Genomic DNA, 22,744 nt, shown 5'->3' with positions numbered 1-22,744 from the left:
CAGTGCTTTTTTGGTTCTGCCATCTGAGCTGTCCAATGATGGATGAGCTTCTGAGGAAACCAGATATCAGCAACACAAGAGGTTGCTCTGGTGGCAGAAAAGGAGAAGGCGTTGTTGTAGGCAGGTTTGGTACCACTCCAGCTGGTAGCAGTGCATCACCTCTGGGTGTTTGAATGCGTATATGGCTCACCGGATACTGGCGGATATCTCAATGTACACACATCATTGGGATGGTGTCCTCGCTGAGGGGTCCTGCCAGGTCAACGTGTACCAGGGTCACAGTGCTCCCACTGTCACACAATGCCTGTGCATCGGTCCCCCCCGATCTTTACTTGAAAACTGGCATGCTGTTCTCATCCACTCCCGTGTGGAGGCATAGTTTGGCTGCATCTGAGCCGCGGGCTGTGGCCATGGAGACATCACGGTCGCGTTCCGGGCACGCCCAAGACATGTGTTCCAGGTGTCCACACAGGTAACATTTCTGCGGTGGGGGGGGGCCTGGCTGGGACTCTTAGGGGTAGGGCCCCGAGGTCAGGGTGGAGACGGAGCTGGCAGTGGCGCTTTTTCGGCGGTCGTGGCATAGCCTCTCTTCACTGGTGCTGTGGCCGTTTCCATACGGGTGGCTCTCAGCATTTCCATGCTCACTTGGTGGTTCTCTAATAAGGCCACCAACTCGTCCACAGTTGAAGGGCTTACTTGTGAGGCATATTTCCGGGCATCAGGCGGCAAGACTCGGCTACAGCGGCCTATCATCAGTTAGTCTACGGAGGGGGGGTTCCCTTCGCTGTGTGTTGGGCGGAGTAGCGCGACTACCTGAGATTGCGGTGGCTCTGTGGGCTGGAAGGTCCAGTTGTGACATTTCACTATGATGTCATTATTGGGGAAAGAGTGAAGAAAAGTTTGTAGCTGGGCCCCACCCGGCCGTAGAGCTGGTGGCACATCAGGCTGATTGAGTAGGTACAGCGGTACGTAGCGCCCCTCGAAGATGCAGCCTTGGCTGGGGCGTTGTCCTCTGTGTTCCACTCTGCCTCCATGCTTTGGCTCCTCCCCTTTGAGGTGCCTACCTGTCAGGCAGTACTTGAGCGAGACTCCACAATATAATTGTTTTATTTTTTATTTTTAGAAAATTTGCTAAATTAATAAATGACTAGAATAAGCACAAATCGAGACTGGGGAGTGTGGGTGTACAGTACCTGTTCTTTTCTCCATAATAAGGGTTAGTTTTAATTTTCCTGAGGGAACTCTCCTGAAGGAATCAATGAAGTACTATCTAGCACAGTGGTTCTTAACCTGGGTTCGATCGAACCCTAAGGGTTCGGTGAGTCGGGCTCAGGGGTTCGGCGGAGGTCAAAACACACCCGACTCATCGTGTAGATAAAAACTTCTCCCCATCGGCGTATTACGGATACGGCAACAGCAGAAGTCAGACTGATTTGCAGGTGTGTAATTTGTTGTGAGTTTATGCACTATGTTGGTTTTGTTCTTTGAACAAGGTTATGTTCATGCACGGTTCATTCTGTGCACCAGTAAAAAAACATGGTAACACTTTAGTATGGGGAACATATTCACCATTAATTAGTTGCTTATTAACATGCAAATAAGTAACATATTGGCTCTTAACTAATCATTATTAAGTACTTATTAATGCCTTATTCGGCATGGCCTTATTATAACCTTAACCCTCTAACCCTGGCCCTAACCCTCTAACCCTAACCCTAACCAAATAACTCTAAATTAAGTGTTTGTTACTTAGAATATGTTCCCCTAGTGTCCAAAAAACTCTAATTTAAGTCTTTGTTACTCAGAATATGTTCCCCATACTAAAGTGTTACCAAAAACATAACTTTGTCTTGAATTTGAAAAAAAACACCATTTTATTTTTCACTAAAGAAGGGTTCGGTGAATGCACATATGAAACTGGTGGGGTTCGGTACCTCCAACAAGGTTAAGAACCACTGATCTAGCAGCATTTACCTCTCTTAACTATGCTGAATCACTAGCTATAAGCTAACCTGCATTCTTTTCCCAAGATGGCGCAGCTGTAGTGGCTGCTGTTGGCAGGACTCTGTGCTCTTGTGTCATCCTTTTGTGTTGCTGATGTTTCCCTCTTGTTTTCATGTGGCATTTTTTTTTTGCCTTTTGGTTCGGGACCCTTTGGGACTGTGTGACATGGGGTGGCACTTTCGTGACTTTTGCTGTGCTTTTTTGTTAACTTCTGGATCTGTCTCCCAGTAGCCTTTTGGTCATGGAGACCAGCTGCTGGGTCTCTGCAACACCAGAGTACGTTTGGAGAGACTGGAGGAGATGCGGATGAAGAGACAGGGTTGCGGAGCTGGTGCCGAGCGCCGGGACGGACGGGCTTCACAGTATCTTGGCTGACCTCTGTCTCCTTGGACGTATCTTCGCTCATCCATGCGGACTGGACACTGGTCGAGAGTTGGCGGGCAGCCGAGGGTGGAGTTGGCTCTCTTGGTTGCTTTGTTGGGTCAACTCCTGCCTCTGGCCATGCTCCCCCCACCCCAGCAGACGATGGCGTGGAACCACAGTATATGTTTCAGGTTGTTTTTTTGTTTGTTTTACTTTTGTGGCTGTGTGTAGAAGTGGCTGGTTGCATCAGCTCTGCTCTTTTAATGTCTTTAATGTAATTTGTTTTCTTTGACGTTTCCCTCTTACACACATGATTATGTGTGCTATGGCTATGAGTTTTTTCCCCCTTGGCCTCAGTCTGGACTCCCTCTCCAGGGCACAGGCTTAGACTGAATTTTTTTTTCTTTCTCACCCCCCACCCCAGCGTTTACCTGTGTCTCACCTTTTTTGTAAGGGGCGCTGGAAGTTGGCAGACCCGTCAGCGATCCTGTTCTGTCTCTCTAATGTTTGTCTGCTCTTGAATGGGATTGTGCTGAAAATCTTAATTTCCCTTCAGGGATTATTAAAGTATTTCTGATTCTGATTCTTCCTGAGTAGTCCTGGGTTCGATCCTGCGCTCGGGATCTTTCTGTGTGGAGTTTGCATGTTCTCCCCGTGACTGCGTGGGTTCCCTCCGGGTACTCCGGCTTCCTCCCACCTCCAAAGATAGGTTGATTGACAACACTAATTTGGCCCTGTGTGCGAATGTGAGTGTGAATGTTGTCTGTCTTTCTGTGTTGGCCCTGCGATGAGATGGCGACTTGTCCAGGGTGTACCCCGCCTCCCGCCCGAATGCAGCTGAGACAGGCTCCAGCACCCCCCGCGACCCCAAAAAAAAGGGACAAGCGGTAGAAAATGGATGGATGGATGATTCTGATTCTGAAAACAGCAGCACGCACACAAAACACACTGTTAAAAACATTGTGTGTAAACCGTATCATATTGTAACGACCTGGCAGTTACAGTTTGTGTGGGGTTTTGGAGTTGTCCGACTGTTTGTGTGGCCAACAACGTATCAGTGACTGAGCCGAGTGTGTGCGTGTTGACGCAAGTGAGAGAGAGTGGCTGCCGTTAATAAGACAGATTGTTTTGGCGTTGTTGCGACAGAAAGTGACCGGTTTTGCAGGATAGTTTTGTTGCTGATGTTTTGATGTGTTTACAGCCGACCCTAATCAGTTTTGATCAACACAGTGATTGTTGATGGGCCATTCCCTCCTCTTAAAAACGTCACAGCAGAAGTTACAATAGTTGACTAACAGTTTTCAGCATTCTTTTGTGACCGTTTGTTGTCACCTGTCATTCATAGAGCAAAATGTACATAATTAATTGTTGAGTACCTCTTGTTTAGAGTGTAGGTTGGAATTGTTTTAAACCATAGATTTGCTGTGCAGGACGACAGCAGTGAGCAATTGTGCAAGCACGTGCCTTAGAGGGAACAATGTCCATTGTTCAGTTTTCTTTAATACATAAAATCGTAGTGAATGAAAGCAGCGTGTAAGGTTGTTGGTTGGATCACTCACCCTCTCCAGGAGGCTCATCTCCTGGAAGTCAGGGCTGGTGTTGGCCAGCCGCTGAAGGGTGTGTGTCAGGTCATAGTCAGTGCTAAAGTAGAAACCGTCTGTTGTCAGCACATTGTTTAGCATGGACAGGAATGTCTTATTCTCCTGCAACTACAAAAGCACAAAAAACAATTTTTTTCACAGGGGTTGTGTATTTAAAACAGTGCCAATTTCAACAGTTGTTCTGACATGTAAATGCTGACCTCTTAAAAGCCATGGTTGCACAAGGTGGTGCAGTTCACCTCAATACCAGTTTGGATTAGACTTGTGTTTTTACAGTGTAATGACTGTGATTTGTTTTCATTGAACAACACATATAAAACAACATGCTAGAGTGCTGTATGTTGAAATTTTTAAACCAGAAGAATGCCTACAATCAATATGCGGAAACCATTACAGTGCAGTGCATCAGGAAAGTATTCACAGCGCTTCACTTTTTCACATGTTATGTTAAAATAGAATAAATTCATTTTTGTTCCTAAAATTCTAGACAACAGAAAACAATGACAATGTAAAACGTATATAAGTATTCACAGTCTATGATCGATACTTTGTTGATGCACCTATGGCAGCAATTACAGCCTTAAGTAATTTTGAATACGATGCCACAAGGTTGGCACACCTATCTTTGTTAGTTTCGCACATTCCTCTTTGCAGCACCTTTTTAGCTCAATTGGGTTTGATGGGAAGCACTGTTTTTCATCCAGGATGTCTCTGTACATTGCTGCATTCATCTTAGTCTAGTCAGGGAGGTGACCAAGAACCCAATGGTCTCTCTGTAAGAGCTGCAGCATTTCTCTGTGGAGAAAGGGGAACCTTACAGAAAGACAACCATCTCTGCCGCAAACCACCAATCATGCCTGTATGGTACAGTATAGTGGTCAGACAAAAGCCATTTCCTAGTAAAAAGGTTTGCCAAAATGCACTTGAAAGACTATCAGACCATGAGAAACAAAATTATCTGGTTTGATGAGGCAAAACTTAAACTCTTTGGTGTGAATGACAGACATGTTTGGGGGAAACCAACTCATCACCAGACCAATACCATCCCTACAGTGAAGCAAGGTGGTGGCAGCATCATGCTGTTGGGGATGTTCTTCAGCAGCAGGAACTGGAAGACTAGTCAGGATAGAGGGAATGAAATGGCAGCAATGTACAGAGACATCCTGGATGAAAACCAACGCTTTCCATCCAACCCGATGGAGCTTGAGAGGTGCTGTGGCTAAGGAATAGGCAAGGGTGAATTGGCGAAAATGCCCAAAGAACGGTGTGCCGTAATCAAAAAGACTTGAGGCTGTAATTTTTGCCAAAGGCGCATCAACAAAGTATCGAGTGAAGGCTTTTAATACTTATGTACATATGATTTTTTTTTAGTTCTTTATTTTTGATAAATTTGCAAAACTTTTTTTTTTTTTAACTTATTTATTGTATATAGATTTTTAAGGGAGAAAACATCTATTACATTTTAGAATAAGGCTATAATGTAACAAAATGTGAAACATATTTGCATTCACTGTACTGTATCAATGCGTTTAATGGCCGAATTCGAAGGATCTTTGAAGTTGTTTAATTGTGACAGCCTTCGCACAACACAATGACATCAGCACACCAAAAACGCACACTGTGAAGACTGCAGACTCCAAATTGGGACACAGCTAATGTCTTTGCAAGAGCACAGGTAAACATTGGCAATCAACTGTTATTTTTTAATGAACCTTTAACAAAAAAAAATCCTGTTGAGATTAAAAACAACTTTTTCAAGGGAGTCCTGTCTAGAGGCAGTAACATTTCACTGAAAGGTACAACAAACAACAATATAGCCACATGAGTAAGCACGGATTAATTATAACAAGTGCACATTATGGAGCTCTGTCTGAACATAAAAGCATTTAAGGATAAAAACAAAGTCAATCTCCAGTCTTTGCGCAGCATGTTCTGAGCAAAGGAAGTTAAAGTTAAAGTTAAAGTCCCAACGATAGTCACACACCCACACTATGTGTGGTGAAATTATCCTCTACATTTGACCCATCCCCATGTTCACCCCCTGGGAGGTGAGGGGAACAGTGAGTAGCAGCAGCAGCAGCAGCAGCAGCAGCAGCAGCAGCAGCGGTGGCTGCGCTCTTGAATCATTTAGTGATTTAACCCCCAAATCCAACCCTTGATGCTGAGTGCCAAGCAGGGAGGCAATGGGTCCCATTTTTATAGTCTTTGGTATAACTCACGACCTTCCAGTCTCAGGGTGGACACTCTAACCACAAGGCCACTGAGCAGGTCTGAGTTGACGAAAGTCTTTTTTTGCCCAGCTCTGTCCGAGTGAAAGGCACTCATCTTAACATACTAATGTTTCATGCTATCATTTTAGCTATTTGTGTATGTTTTAACCAAATATTCATGGATTCGTTACTAAGTTCTATCTTAGAAGTATGCTTGCTGTTTCCTTGTTAGCATGTTAATTTGTATACTCCTATGTTAGCTACTTTTATACATTCAAAGCTAATAATCATGGATTCTGTTAACTTTGTTCCCTATTTGAAGTATGCTAACTCTTCTAGCTATACCAACATTTAGCATTTCAAGATTTATACTACATTTCAGTACAATTGTTTTGCTTTTCACTTTCAAACCATGTTTTAACTCAAACTATTTTAACCTTCAAAATAAATTCTACAGTCTACTAGCATTTTAGTTCAGTTTCAGCTTGTCAACATTCAAACCATTCCTACAAGCAAACTATTTTACCACTTAAACCATTTCTACATTCAAACTACTCTTAGATTCTGTGGAAGACCTCTTCCCTCCGGGTTCCATGGACCACCAAGGACAGACATAACTGCGGCAGTTTTGTCACTTCGTTTTATTTTTCAATAAAACTTCAGTGCACGTCGGGTCGCTTTTCAGCACTTCCTCTTTAACTGCTCGCTCTTTCGGTCGCTTTTCAGCCTCCCGCGTCATTGTCTGTGTCTCACTCTCTGTTGCTTTCGCTCTGCATGCACCCACGGCTCTCCAGCTCCTTCTGCCCCTCCTGCCTCTCCTGCTGCCCTTTTACACGCTGATAGGTGATTACAGAATTGCGCCCAGGTGGGCCATCTACGCACCTGACGCTCCTCTCGGAGCCAGCGCCGGCGTGCCCCGCCTCGCTGCAGGTCTGCCGGCCACGCCTCCTCACAGACCTCCACCGCCAGACGCCAGCCGGGACTCCGACCGGCTGAGCCTACACCCCCTTTTGAGGGAGCGGGAAAGGAAGTCGGCCACGGCCACCTGTGCCCCCGGTCATCTCTTTCTTTTTCAACATTTCTTCGTCCCTCCTTTGTTCTTCTTTGACTTTTTCTTTGACTTCTTCCTTGACTTTTTCTTTTTCTTCATCTTGTTCTTCTTCTTCTCTGTCTTCTTCTTCTATTTTGTGTTCTTCTTGTTCTTCAACAACTTCTTCAACTTCTCCCTCGTTTGCCCGTACGTGCGTGTCACATACGTAACTTTGGTTAAATATATAAGCTTTATGAAGCTTGGGTTAGGTGAACGGTCCTTTGGGCTGAGTTAGTGTGTGTTGTGCAGGTGTTTGAATTGTATTGGCGGGTTATGTGGACGGGAGCTAGTAGCTAGGAGCTAGCATAACAAACACCTAGGTGTTTTTATGCGGGATTAATTTGTGGCATATTAAATACAAGCCTGGTTGTGTTGTGGCTAATAGAGTATATATATGTCTTGTGTTTATTTACTGTTGTAGTCATTCCCAGCTGAATATCAGGTCACCCCCGGCTCTCACAGCATCTTCCCTATCTGAATCGCTTCCACTCCCCACTAGTCCTTCACTTGTACTTTCCTCATCCACAAATATTTCATCCTCGCTCAAATTAATGGGGAAATCGTCGCTTTCTCGGCCCGAATCGCTCTCACTTCTGGCGGCCATCATTGTAAACAATAGGGAACTTTGCGGAAATGTTCAATTGACTACGTCACGCTACTTCCGGTAGGGGCAAGCCTTTTTTTTTATCAGATACCAAAAGTTGCAATCTTTATCGTCGTTGTTCTATACTAAATCCTTTCAGCAAAAATATGGCAATATCGCGAAATGATCAAGTATGACACATAGAATAGATCTGCTATCCCCGTTTAAATAAAACAATTTCATTTCAGTAGGCCTTTAATCCTCTTCCGCTCCGTTTTTAGGTAACTCCCACATCGTTCATTGGACTGATTCCATTTAAACATCAAAACATTCAGCGCATTGAGGACATGTGTGCTCATTCAACAAACCTTTCAACAAACTTGACTCCATAGTCTGAGCTGAGATGTTAAGAAGCTGTTAGAACCCAATTCAGTTACAATCAATTGAGGTATAGGATTTACATTTAGTTATTTATTTACAATTTGAATTATTTCCTCTTCTTTCGTGTTAGTGAGGAATATTAGGTTGGGATGTATGTCTATGGTATCATTCAAATGCTCAACTGATGAGGGATCTGGAATCCTTTGCTCCAAATTTGGTCCGATATTTACAAAGTAGTTATTAAAGCTTTAAACTACTTCATTCATATTGTCATTTTTTATTTTATAAGCAACTGACAAGGGATCTGGAATCTTTTTCTCCAAATTTGGTCCGATATTTATAAAGTAGTTATTAAAGCTTTACACTACTTCGTTCATATTGTCATTTTTAAAATGTTATAAGTATTCAGGGTAATCCTTCTTAGCACTATTCTTAATAATGCTATTTAGGATGCCACATATTGCGCTCATGTGATTTTGTTCATGTCTAATAATTGACTGTAATATCCTTTACTACATGCTAGTTAGCATATTTTTGTATGTTTCGTACTTAATTTCTGCCTCTGTAGATTGTTGTGTTATAAATACTCTATAGTATTGTATTTTTATTGTTACAGGCATTTTTAATCCTTTTGTCATCCATGGTAGATTGTTTTTGTTTGCTTCTTACTAAAGTTGTTTCCATGGACAATTTTTGTCATAAACCATTATAAAATATTTTTTAAAAATGACCACACTTTCATCTAAATCAGGGGTGTCGAGATCATTTTATCTCATAAAGGTCACATGGTGGAAAATCTATTCCCCAGTGGGCTGGACTGGTAAAATCATGGCATGATGATATCAAAACAAAGACAACTTCAGATTATTTTCTTTGTTTAAAAATAGACAAAGCACATCCTGCAAATGTACAAATCATAATGTTTTTTTAACACTTATGTGTTGCGGTTAATAGTATTCTATATTCATTCGTTGCTATTGATACTTTTTGAATAACTGATGTGATATTGTTCATCAGTCAAATAGGTGGACTTGAGTCTGGCAGATTTTAAAATTTTCACATTGGTGTTAATTTTTAATCTATCATAAAATGAAATGAATATTATAACAATCAAATTACAGGATGTCATTAATGTACTTTATTCATTTTCTTCAACTGATGTACTGACATGTGGTCTTCAACTGATGTACTGACATGTGGTTTATTCTGTACATATGTAGCATAAACTTGTAAATTTTGACTAACTTCATTAATCACACAAAGTTAGAAGGGGATACATATTAGTTCAGCATATTTATGTGTGCCCAATAAATGTGTCTCCAGTCATAAGTAAAACACAACATGTACAGATTATCAAAAGCATTTTTCGGGGGTAGAAATGTCACAGATTACATTACCAACAACATATTTGGCTATCAAGGCATGGACGTAACAGTCCACATTTTGTATACAATCACTAATAAGCAGCGAAAGTACATAGTGTCCAACTTCTGAGCAGTAGTGGTCTGTTCTTGCATTGCCTGGTTGTTGGCATAATTAGCATGCTGACGACTTACTTTGTATTCCTTCAAAACCGCGACAGTTTCTTGGCAAATAAGACATACAGCCTTTGACTGGACTTCGGTTAAAAAGTATTTAGTTGTCCAATCCTTATTAAACACCCGTCTTTCGCTGACAACTTTTATTTTCTTTAGCCCACTCATTGTTGCAAATTGGTTCTGCTGTCACAGCAGTAGCAGTAGAAAAAGACATACTTGCCAACCCTCCCGTTTTTAGCGGGAGAATCCCGTTATTCAGCGCCTCTCCCGACACCCTCCCGGCAGAGATTTTCTCCCGACAAACTCTCGGTATTCAGCCGGAGCTGGAGGCCACGCCCCCTCCAGCTCAATGCGGACCTGAGACTGAGTGGGGACAGCCTATTCTCACGTCCGCTTTCCCACAATATAAATACGCTTGCAAGTTCCAAAACGAATGGAAACAAGAATTTCAGTTCATCCAGGACAGTTCGAAGGGGAAGGTGTATGTTGCCTGTAAATATGTAGAACAGACTTCTCCATTGAACACGGTGGCCGAAATGATTTCTTAGTCATGAACAGAGAAGTTAAACAGGACAATACTGCCATCTAATGGATAGATAATTCAAGTATTTCTTTTATGTAAATAAAATAAATATATATATATATAGCTAGAATTCACTGAAAGTCAAGTATTTCATACATATATATATATATATACATATATATATGCATATATATATATATATATATATAAATATACACATATATATATATACACATATATATATATATATATATATATATATATATATATATATATATATATATATTAATATATATATATACACATATATATATATATATATATATATATATATATATATATATACATATATATATATATATATATATATATATACACATATATATATATATATATATATATATATATATATATACACATATATATATATATATATATATATACACATATATATATATATATATATATATATATATATATATACACATATATATATATATATATATATATATATATACACATATATATATATATATATATATATATATATATATATATATATATATATATATATATATATATATATATATATATATATATATATATATATATATATATATATATATATATATGTGTGTGTATATATATATCTATATATATATGAAATATATATGGAATACTCGAGTTGGTGAATTCTAGCGGTAAATAACCACGCCCCCCGCCCCCAACACCCCCCCTACCCCCCACCTCCCGATATTGGAGGTCTCAAGGTTGGCAAGTATGGAAAAAGAGGACTTAGGCTGTGCAATCAAGCATACCTAGCAGTCCTATTGCACTATTCTGTGGAAGACTTGTATGGCGTCACATTAGTGCCAAAAATCCAAGCGCATAAAAACTGTTATCGCGCGCTGATTATCCACTTTGTGTGTGCAACACCCTTTTGCGCGCGCGTGGTGCCTTTTTGCGTGCGTGCGGTGCCTTTCTGCGCGCGTGCGGTGCCTTTCTGCGCGCGCGCCGTCTCAGTCTGTGCGCTGTCATGTTTCATTTTGGTACTTTGGGGGCGGGTATGCTTAGACGGCCCCTTCTTTCTGATTGGCTTTGAGCATTTTTCATATGAGCCAATCAGAAGTATAGAAGGGCGGGTCATCGTCAATATGTATCAAGATTTACGGAGGAAGAATTGGATAAAAAAATGTTGGCTGAAAAAGAGGTAAGTTGAGGGACACAGTTATTTACATTATTGAACTGGTTTGAAGTGATTGTAAGGGTTTACTGACTTGTTAGAAGAATGGAGGCTCCACTGCTATCTTAGTTGAAAACATTAAATGCACTGCACATGAGTGTAATAAAGCACCTGGACTTGCTAGTTCACACAGCAGTTCACATGCTGTTAGCCATTCATGTGTGTTGTTTCGCTTGTTGCTTATTTTATTACCTTTCTTCTCATCATAGTCCTAATACTTGTCAAGTATCCCGTTTTGGCCGGAAACATCCTGTATTTTACACCTCTTTCCTAGCCTGACTAGCCAGCCCATCTCTTTTGCATTCTGTTCGATTGCATTACGAAATTTCAATGTAAATGAAAAATCGTGTGGGCTGGTATGTTTTATTTATTTTATTTTATTAACACTGGTCTGTTTTATTTGTTGACCTTCAAATTAAATGTGCTGTGACATGACATGTCATCGGTCTTACACATTTTGGTTATATACTGTACTTCTGTATTCTATAGTAACCAATTTGCATCTTCTTTTTCTAAACAGAAATGCTGGCAGGGATCGAGAGGAGGTTTTTTGAGGGGGGCATTGATGGCAAAGTACCAAAGTACTCAATGACCGACTTTGAAAAATACAACTTCAAGTAGGTTGTAAAAAAAGGCAGATGAAGTGAAACTATAGCAATGCTTTTTTTTACACTCTCTCATGCACACAGATACTCATGTTATGAGAAGTATATTGTTTCAAAAATATTAACATTAATTGTTGTTATTTTAAACATCTTTCAGATTACATTGCTCGAATTCAAAAACCACTTTACTACACAATTATTAGGCCCAATGTGCAGGATTATTCTATTAGTATTAGTTATTTTTATGTTTTATTATATCTTATCTTATTTTTATGTTTTATCATATCTTAGCCTATTTTTATATGGTCTTATTATATTTATATTTCAGTTTTTATTGTATCTTACTTTATTTTATAGCTTCTCATATTGTAGTTTATTTTTATTTTTTATTATATCTTATCTTATTTCATATTATTTTTGGACTTTTACCTGATGTGTATTTTAATTATTTTTAATCCATTTATTTTATCATCTAGTGTTTCCTCAAAGAGCCCTCTGTATCTCTACGTCCAGAGGGTTCCTGTGATTGGCTCTTCTCGCTGGAGCCTCTGTATCCATGCATGTGCCATTGTCATTGTGTTATTATTATTATTGTTGTTGTTGTAGTTGTTTGTTTATTTTTATGTACATGTTTGACTGTCTTCATGGGGTGTGGGTGTTATTTCTCATTTTGTTTTTAACTATGTGCACTTTGAGCTGCATTTTAAATGTATGAAAAGTGCTTTATAAATAAACATGTATTATTATTAGTAGTAGTAATAGTACCCTTACAATCATCCAAACCAGTTCAATGATGTAAATAACTGTGTCCCTCAACTTACCTCTTTTTCAGACGACATTTTTTTATCCCTTTCTTCCTCCGTAAATCTTGATACATATTGACGATGACCCGCCCTGCTATACTTCTGATTGGCTCATATGAAAAACGCTCAGAGCCAATCAGAAAGAAGGGGCCGTCTAAGCATGCCCGCCCCCAAAGTACCAAAACGAAACATGACAGCGCGAGGAGAGATCCCAGGAGTACACAAAGAGCGCACATACCGAGACGGCGCGTGCGCAGAAAGGCGCCGCGCGCGCGCACAAAGGCACCGCGCGCGCAAAAGGGTGTCGCGCGCGCGCACGGAGTGGAGAATCAGCGCGCGATAACAGTTTTTATGCGCTTGGATTTTTGGCACTAATGTGACGCCATAGACTTGGTTATACAGGACAATTAATGTGGTCCTAATTATTACACAATTTGCTCAATTCTGTGTTATTTTTTGGCGGGCCGGATCAAAAAGACCAACCTGGATGTGGCCTACGGGCCGTAGTATATATAGATTTTATAAAGTCATCAATCAGTGTATGCTAAATGGCAGTGGCGTGCGGTGAGGTTAATGTCTGGTGAGGCACGACTGCATCATCACAGTCAAATTTAAAAACATATGAACCTGCAGTGCAGGTGTACCTAATGTTGTGTCCCTGCGGTCGTTCGCGGCTCCTGCAGCGCGAGCATTGTTGTTTTTGCACTTTTTGGCTTCTTGTTAAGTGACTTTTTTTGGGTGGATTCGGTCTTGCACGTGGAGGGTTTGGGTGTGGGCTTTGGTTGGTGTGGCCGCGGTGCTCCCGTCGAGCAGCGCATTCTGCGGCGGAGGTGCTTGGCACCAGGAGGCGGGGTTATGATACGAGCGTCACACAGTGTGTCTCCGCAGCAGATTTATGATCGCTCAGCACTAAAAATACGTTACACACATACAGTTGTTGACAAAATACACTGTACATTTTATACCTCAGCTCACTAAACTATGGAAATGTATAATATAATTCATATAGCAATACGGTCTCACTGCACAGCAGGCCAGCAGTTAGCCGAGTCGCAATCCATGGTGAGGCACAAGTGCCTCAACTGGCTGCTGATCACCGCACCGTCTCTTCTCAGTATTTGAACGACAAATGTGAAAATAAAAATAATCTAAAACTGGTGAAGTTAAATGGAAAATAACTTTAGTATAATCACTGGATACATATAACAATTGAATTCTTTTTTTTTTCTTTTTTTTTTCTTTCCATGATGGCAGGTGAGGCCCCGCCTCCCCTGCCTCTAGTGACTGCACGCCACTGCTAAATGGTGTTCAAAAGTTCAATATTATAATGAAATAAAGTCCCCACATGAGAAAATTACATTTGGACTTATTTCTGTAAAGGCTGCCTTAGTTCAGTCTTTAAAAAAACGCTATACTTCACTTAGGTGTTCCATATATACAGTTGAACAATACATTTTGGCATTTTTATGACATATTTCAAGGGTTATTAAGATATTATCAATAGCAAATGGCATGTTTTTTACTACTTTGTAGTTCAGGTCCTTCATCACCTACACCACTAACGCTCCTACACTCTTGACGTGTATGTTGTAGTTAATTTCACAACCTTCCAAATCAAAATCTATTTATTTTTTAGCATCAATCCATGTTTCTTAGATAGAAAACTTTGAAGGGTTAGTTGAAATAATAAAAAAAAAGCTTCATGTTGTAGGTTGCATACGAGCTTCTGCTATGGAAATTAATAATTGAAAGTTTGTTGTCAGCTTTAATTATTGTTCATCTGTATAATTAAAACAATTATTCCTGATGTATGTAATGTAGCTGGATCTGTGTCATTCTTCAATTCCAGACCTTTATGGCCTATTTTAGGAAATTGTTTGTGTTTCATTATGAATATTAATGTGTTGATGAATGTGCTCCTAAATCCATGTCTTGTTCAATGATCCCTTGGAACGTAGCGGTGTTAATGTTGAATGTAGATCTACAGTATGTTTTCAGTCAGACTCAGAAGTGTTGCAGACTTCACGGTTTGTCCAGATACTTGATGTCTTTCAGCATTCTGAAAGAACTTAACATTATGGTGTGTATAGATGAAAGAAATCACAGGAACGGTGACATTTATAAAAAAGTGTGTGAAGACTTGCGCGGTGCTGGCTATGTTCGGACAACCGAGCAGATTAAGTATCGCTGGAAGACGATCAAGACGGCATACCATAAGGCCAAAAAACAGAACAACACCAGCGGCTGGAATCCTGCCGGCTTTGTCCATTACGACCTAATGGATGAATTATTGGGGAATAGACCGCTGACTTTTGCAGCAGAGGAGTCAAGCGGACCCCTACTTCACATGTAAACGGCATACGCTAGTTCTCGCAGCGCATGTAAACACCATAAACCTAACAATTGGGAAAACTGAATCCGAGGGAAAACTGAACAGCAGGGGACCAAAAACGTTTGGAAATGCCCATGTAACCGCAGTCATTGTTTACTTTCACCTGTCCATTAAAGATTTGATTCATTTATGATGGCTCAGGTCTGATTCACGACAATAGGGCTAGTCTAGCAGCTGCTGATGGTGAGGCAAGCAAGGTTTACTGATCAAAGAAATGTCGCAATAGGCTACAATGAAATACTTCACATACCAGACTGCCGGGTAAGGATACACTTCCAGGTCAGAGGTGACTATGACTATAATATATGCGCGTCTGCCATTTTCCACGCATGCGTACTAGGTCGGGTTGCGCCAGCGGACGCAGGGGCGAGGGGGTCTTAAACGATGGCATGGTGTATGTGTGGAAATATATGTGGGTTATATCCTGTATAACCTTAGTGTAGAGGCAGCTTTAGTTAGTTAAAAGCCACACTGTTCGGTGGACAAAATGCTCTCAACGGGCTTACATGGGTTTTCATACCTGGGTCTCTGATAGATGCAACACTGTCTTCTTGTAAGAAATGATATCGAAATCCACTGCTTTCCACACTGCATGACCCAGGAGGCTGCCCACATTCCTCTTTCTTGTGATGAGGATTAAGTACATCCCTATGCAAAGATAGTCAGTGCTCATCTATCAGGCTGAACAGAAAAGTACAATGCAGCATTCCTTTACACCATGATACCAACCAGCAATGAGGCGAATGGTTCCCATGATGCCACAGATAGGCCTGGTCACTGCGGAGGAAGGGATACCCTCTCTACCTGCGAAAACACCACAGATTAGATGTTTTAAAACAGGGTTTACAAATACTGCGTTTGCATGGCTGAGATGGTAGAGTGGTCATCCGGAAACTTGAGGGTTTCTGGTATGGATCCAGCTTCCGCCATCCTTGTTACTGCTGCTGTGTCCTTAGGCAACACACCTCACCCACATTTCTCCCAGTGCCATCCACACTGGTGAACGATTCTTAATCTCAATTGAATGTCCTTGGGTAAATAAAGGTTACAAAAATAATTTCTTGGTATGAGCTTCTTTCAAATAAGCATCAGAAGACAGTTTAGGTAATAACACATCTAAGCTTTGATCTAAAAAATTCAAAGAAACAAAAACTTTTTTTTTTTTTAAATAGCATGTTCGATTGTGGCTGTGTTGCAGATGACCTACTATGATTGCATGCAAGTTGATAAGAAGGGCAAAAGTGGTGTGGACCCCCCTATTAAAATGAGGATTTTGCGTGTGCTACTTGAAGTTAACAGGAATATTGTGGGAGAGCAGAGTAGCTGTAAATGAAAAATGAAGATTAAAGCCATATAGTTTAAAGGCCTACTGAAATGAATTTTTTTTATTTAAACGGGAATAGCAGATCTATTCTATGTGTCATACTTGATCATTTCGCGATATTGCCATATTTTTGCTGAAAGGATTTAGTATAAAACAACGACGATAAAGATCGCAACTTTTGGTATCTGATAAAAAAAAAGGCTTACCCCTACCGGAAGTAGCGTGACGTAGTCAATTGAACATATCCGCAAAGTTCCCTATTGTTTACAATGATGGCCGCCAGAAGTGAGAGAGATTCGGACCGAGAAAGCGACGATTTCCCCATTCATTTGAGCGAGGATGAAAGATTTGTGGATGAGGAAAATGCAAGTGAAGGACTAGTGGGGAGTGAAAGCGATTCAGATAGGGAAGATGCTGTGAGAGCCGGGGGTGACCTGATATTCAGCTGGGAATGACTACAACAGTAAATAAACACAAGACATATATATACTCTATTAGCCACAACACAACCAGGCTTATATGCCACAAATTAATCCCGCATAAAAACACCTAGGTGTTTGTTATGCTAGCTCCTAGCTACTAGCTCGAGCTAGTTATAGCTCGAGCGGGTTATATGGACGGGATCCCGTATATATAACCCGCCAATACAATTCAAACACCTGCACAACACACACACTCACTCAGCCCAAAGAACCGTTCACCTAACCCAAGGTTCATAAAGTTTATATATTTAACCAAAGTTACGTACATGACACGCACGTACGGGCAAGCAATCAAATGTTTGGAAGCGCGCGGGTGGGACCTGATATTCAGCTGGGAATGACTACAACAGTAAATAAACACAAGACATATATATACTCTATTAGCCACAACACAACCAGGCTTATATTTAATATGCCACAAATTAATCCCGCATAACAAACACCTAGGTGTTTGTTATGCTAGCTCCTAGCTACTAGCTACTAGCTCGAGCTAGTTATAGCAAGCGATCAAATGTTTGGAAGCGCAGCTACGTACTCACGGTATCGCGTCTGTGTATCCAAATCAAAGTCCTCCTGGTTAGAGTCTCTGTTGTCCGAGTTCTTCGATCTTGACTGCATCTTTCGGGAATGTAAACAAACACCAGCTGTGTTGTGTTGCTGACTTCCCTCGCAAAATATCCGCTTCGCACCGACAACTTTCTTCTTTGCTTGCTCAGCTTCTTTCTCCATAATGAAATGAACAAATTGCAACAGATTCACCAACACAGATGTCCAGAATACTGTGGAATAATGAGATGAAAACAGAGCTATTTCGTATTGGCTTCAGTGGGGAAGCCATACCTCTGTTAAACTGGCTACGTCACGCGCATACGTCATCATACCGAGACGTTTTCAAGCGGAAGTGTGGCGGGAAATTTAAAATTGCACTTTATAAGTTAACCTGGCCGTATTGGCATGTGTTGCAATGTTAAGATTTCATCATTGATATATAAACTATCAGACTGCGTGGTCGGTAGTAGTGGGTTTCAGTAGGCCTTTAAAGTCTTAGTGGAGGAGGCAAATAAACACACTGGTTAACTTGTAAGCATTGTAAGTAAGTATTTATTTTGGACATGTTTAATAACAGAGAAGAGAAAAAAAACAGCAAAAAGAGTATTGAAAAGAAAAATATATAGTGATAAGTTTCAAACATGTAAATAAACAGTTACAATGTTTACACCACATTTACAGCTTCACGTTCTAACATGTCCAAAAAGGAGTAGGAAGAAGCAGAACTTATTTAATCTTACATCTTTTACGTCGACAGATAATTGTTATTGTTTACTTCCTTTTCTTTTTAAATGTTTAACACAACAACAAATTAATAAATAATATTAATACAGTTCACATGAATATATTGTTAAATTACTGTATTGTGCACATAATTTACTGAATATCTGATATGTTGTGTCTTTCATCAATAAGGTTTAATGTATCAGTATTCCTCTTCCTTTGTACTTTGTAAACACTTAGCATTTGAACAGTTTTTTAAACTCGATCATATTATTACATTGTTTGACTTTTTGCATAATCCATTCCATAATTTATCTCCACATACTGATATACACTGAACAAAAATATAATCGCAACACATTTGTTTTTGCTCCCATTTTTCATGAGTTGAACTCAAAGACCTAAACTTTTACTATAGACACTAAATACCTATTCCTCTCAAATATTGTTCACAAATCTGTCTAAACCTGTGTTAGTGAGCATTTCTTCTTTGCTATGACAATCCATTCCACCTCACAGGTGTGACATATCAAGATGCTGATTAAAAAGCATGATTATGGCACAGGTGTGCCTTAGGCTATCCACAATAAAAGGCCACTCTGAAATGTGCAGTTTTGCTTTATTGGGGTTTTGGTGGTGTTAGAGAAGCAGTCAGTATCTGGTGTGACCACCATTTTCCTCACGCAGTGCAACAGAGTTGATCAGGTTGTTGATTGTGGCCTGTGGAATGTTGGCGTTTATAAAGATCTGTGATTGGATATACTGTATTCCCAACTTTTCAACCCACCTACAATACAAAATTAAATATATATGGATTTATTTTCAGTCAATATTTTTGTTTCAATTTTATTAGTCGTCAAAAATTGCAGCAAATTTTGTTATCGTCTTAGTCAACGTGCATTTTTTTTTACTCGTTATAGTCTTATTTTCATCAGGGGAAAATAGGTTGTTGACGACAAATAAGACAAAAATTGTTAGTCTACGAAATTACCTTTGCTTTATTCTGGCTTTCTCTTTTGTTTCATGAACACAATGCGGCAATGGAACCATCTTTTTCATCTGAGTTTAGGGGCTAATCCAAATTCGTAATTACTGGTGGTACGTGTTTAAAAAAAACAGTCCGGTGTAAAATGTTGCGGACCAATAAACTTAAGTATCAGTAGTAGTAGTAGTATCAGAACAGGCAGAAGGGCATGAAACGATAAGAAATAACAGCAGATTAAAGTAAAGGAGTGTGTTTGTATGCCGGACATTGAACTTCTGGCTGTTGGAATTCGACCATAATATTTGGCAAGGGAGTTTACTTCTGTAATCTTCATCGGAGTGTACGTCCCTCCTTCTGCTGACGAGGCTGCTGCTTGCGACACCATTCACGCCGCTGTTGCTAAGCAACAGACCAAACATCCTGATGCCCTCATTCTCATTTCGGGTGACTTTAATCATGTTTCTTTGGACTCTATTTTACCTACTTTCCATCAATATGTGCACTGTGCAACACGGGACAGTAACACTCTGGACCTACTGTATACTAATTCAAAAGATGCATACAGTGCCACTGCCTTCCCCCCCTGGGACGGTCTGATCACAATCTGGTGCTTTTAACAGCTCAATATGTTCTTCTGTGAGGAGGCAGCCCGTCTCAACAAAATCAGTGCAGAGGCGGAACCAGGAAGCATGCCTTGCCTTGCAGGACTGTTTTGATACCACAGACTGGGACGTACTCTGTAAGCCTCACGAGACAGAAATTGACAGCATCACAGACTGCATCACAGACTACATCAATTTCAGTGAGGACTCCATCGTCCCTACAAAAACTGTCCATTGTTACCCAAATTACAAGCCCTGGATCACCAGCCAGCTAAAGGTGCTGCTGAATAAAAAGAAGCTAGCCTTGGTCCGGTGATCGGGACGAGTTGAGGAGGATACAGTGGCAGCTTAAAGTTCAGCTGCAAGAATGGAAAGATGCCTACAGAAGGAAGCTAGAGGCTAAACTCCAACAGAACAACACTTGTGATGTGTGGAAGGGCATGAAAACCATCACAGGCTTCAACAACAAAACCAAACTGCTTGATGGGGGTGTAGATAGAGCCAATGAGCTGAATTTGTTTTTCAATAGATTTAGCAATGCACCCCTTACTGGCCCTCCCCCCACTACTCCTGTCCTCACACCTCCCCTGAACATCAATACACAAACTCCTTCTCTGTTACCTGTTTCATATCCCCACACTGAGAAAGCCAGCCCGGTGTGTCTGACACCTGGACATGTGAGACGACAGCTGGAGAGAGTCAATCCAGCCAAGTCAGCAGGCCCTGGCCGAGTCAACCCCTGGGTCCTGAAGACTTGTGCTGCTCAGCTAACTGAAATCCTGCACTTCATCTTCAACCTTCAGACTCAGTTAGAACGGATACCAGCGATATGGAAAACATCCTGCATAGTGCCGGTGCCCAAGAAGCCCATCCCATCGGGCTTGAATGACTTCAGACCTGTTGCCCTGACGTCCCATGTCATGAAGGTCCTCGAGAGACTTGTGCTGGATCAGCTGAGACCCCTGGTGGCTCCTTCCCTGGATCCTCTACAGTTTGCATATCAGCCCCATGTAGGAGTGGATGATGCTGTTATCTACCTGCTAAATCATGCTCACTCTCACCTGGATGGTGGGAAGGGCACTGTGAGGATCATGTTCTTTGATTTCTCCAGTGCCTTTAACACCATTCAGCCAATTCTGATGAGTGACAAGTTGCTCAGGATGGGTGTCAGTTCATCCATTGTCTCCTGGATCACTGATTACTTGTCTGACAGGCCCCAGTTTGTGCGACTGGGGAGTTCCCTGTCGGATACTGTGGTCAGTGGTGTAGGTGCTCCACAGGGGACCGTTCTGTCTCCTTTCCGGTTCACCCTGTACACCTCAGACTTCCAGTATAGTTCCAGGTCCTGCCACCTGCAGAAATACTCTGACAACTCTGCTGTGGTCGGGTGTATCAGAGAGGGACAGGAATTGGAGTACAGGACACTGATCGCTGACTTTGTGGAGTGGTCTCAGGCGAACCATCTGGTCCTTAATGTGGACAAGACCAAGGAGCTGGTCATCGACTTCAGGAAGAGAATGACCCCGGTGGAGCCCATCAAGATCGAGGGCCAGGAGGTGGCAGTAGTGGAGCAGTACAAGTACTTGGGAGTCCACTTGAACAGCAGACTGGACTGGAAGGACAACTGCAAAGCTGTTTACAAGAAGGGCATGAGCAGACTCTTTTTTCGGAGGAAGCTTAGGTCCTTCAATGTGTGCAGCAAGCTGTTGGATATCTTTTATCAGTCTGTTGTGGCCAGTTCCCTGGACTTTGCAGTGGTTTGTTGGAGGAGCAGCACCAGCAAAAGGGACTCAAACCGGATTGACAAACTGATCCGGAAAGCCGGCCAAACTATTGGCACGCAGTTGGAGGCGTTTGTGTCAGTGAGGGATAGGAGGACACTGGACAAACTGCTGGCCATCATGGACAATCCTGCCCACTCACTCCACCAAACAATTGAGGGGCAGCGAAGTTCATACTCCAACAGGCTCATTCAGCTTCGTTCCCACAGTGTTCGATTCAAGAAGTCCTTCATTCCGCACTCCATCCAGCTGTATAATCACTCGCCATACAGCAATAGATGATATCTGTCTATTACCTGACACCTTCTATGTTAGCTACTTCTCTTTGTTTTTAATGTCTATTTTCTGCTGGATTTACTCTCTATTTTATGCTGCAGCTGTCACATATACTGTAATATTGTACATGGTATTTGTTATATATTGTATATATGATATAGACATAATATAATATAATATACTGTACATATATTATGTAAATATTACGTATATATGTTATATTTTATATCGCTACTGTATATGGCACTCAGCATCAAGGGTTGGAGTTGGGGGGTTAAATCACCAAAATGATTTCCGGGCGCGGCGCCGCTGCTGCCCACTGCTCCCCAAGGGGATGGGTCAAATGCAGAGGACAAATTTCACCACATCTAGTGTGTGTGTGACAATCATTGGTACTTTAATCTTTAATCTTAATCTTTAGTCTATTTATACCTGCATTGTCCTTTCCATCCTTACACTTTCCATCATTGTAACTGAGTTACTGAGTGGAACAATTTCCCTTGTGGATCATTAAAGTTTGTCTAAGTCTAAGATGGGGAAGAGGCTGGCCGACAGCCGGTACCAGGATGCCCACATAAGTACATCAGTGGCGTAACAAATTAACAACTGTTAAAAAACGATTGTTTAACATGAGTATCCAACATTTACAAGTCTGAAAAGAGGAAAATCATCATAGGCCATTCATT

General features: G+C 41.1%; 1 protein-coding gene across 1 annotated transcript in view; it reads right to left on the bottom strand.

The window, feature by feature from the left end:
• sacm1la (SAC1 like phosphatidylinositide phosphatase a) overlaps nucleotides 1-22,744 on the bottom strand; it is a 92,327-nt gene that overhangs the window by 60,839 nt on the left and 8,744 nt on the right. Inside the window, exons 3-5 of the mRNA XM_062056768.1 lie at nucleotides 16,066-16,140; nucleotides 15,857-15,984; nucleotides 3,927-4,076 (exon numbers count right to left, since the gene is read on the bottom strand). Coding sequence (XP_061912752.1) covers nucleotides 3,927-4,076; nucleotides 15,857-15,984; nucleotides 16,066-16,140 — 353 coding nt within the window. The remainder of the gene's footprint in view (nucleotides 1-3,926; nucleotides 4,077-15,856; nucleotides 15,985-16,065; nucleotides 16,141-22,744) is intronic.

Source organism: Entelurus aequoreus, linkage group LG08, assembly GCF_033978785.1.
Source record: "Entelurus aequoreus isolate RoL-2023_Sb linkage group LG08, RoL_Eaeq_v1.1, whole genome shotgun sequence".
Lineage (NCBI taxonomy): Eukaryota > Metazoa > Chordata > Actinopteri > Syngnathiformes > Syngnathidae > Entelurus > Entelurus aequoreus.
Note: the sequence above shows the minus strand (reverse complement) of the source record. Positions and strands in the feature narration are given on the sequence as shown.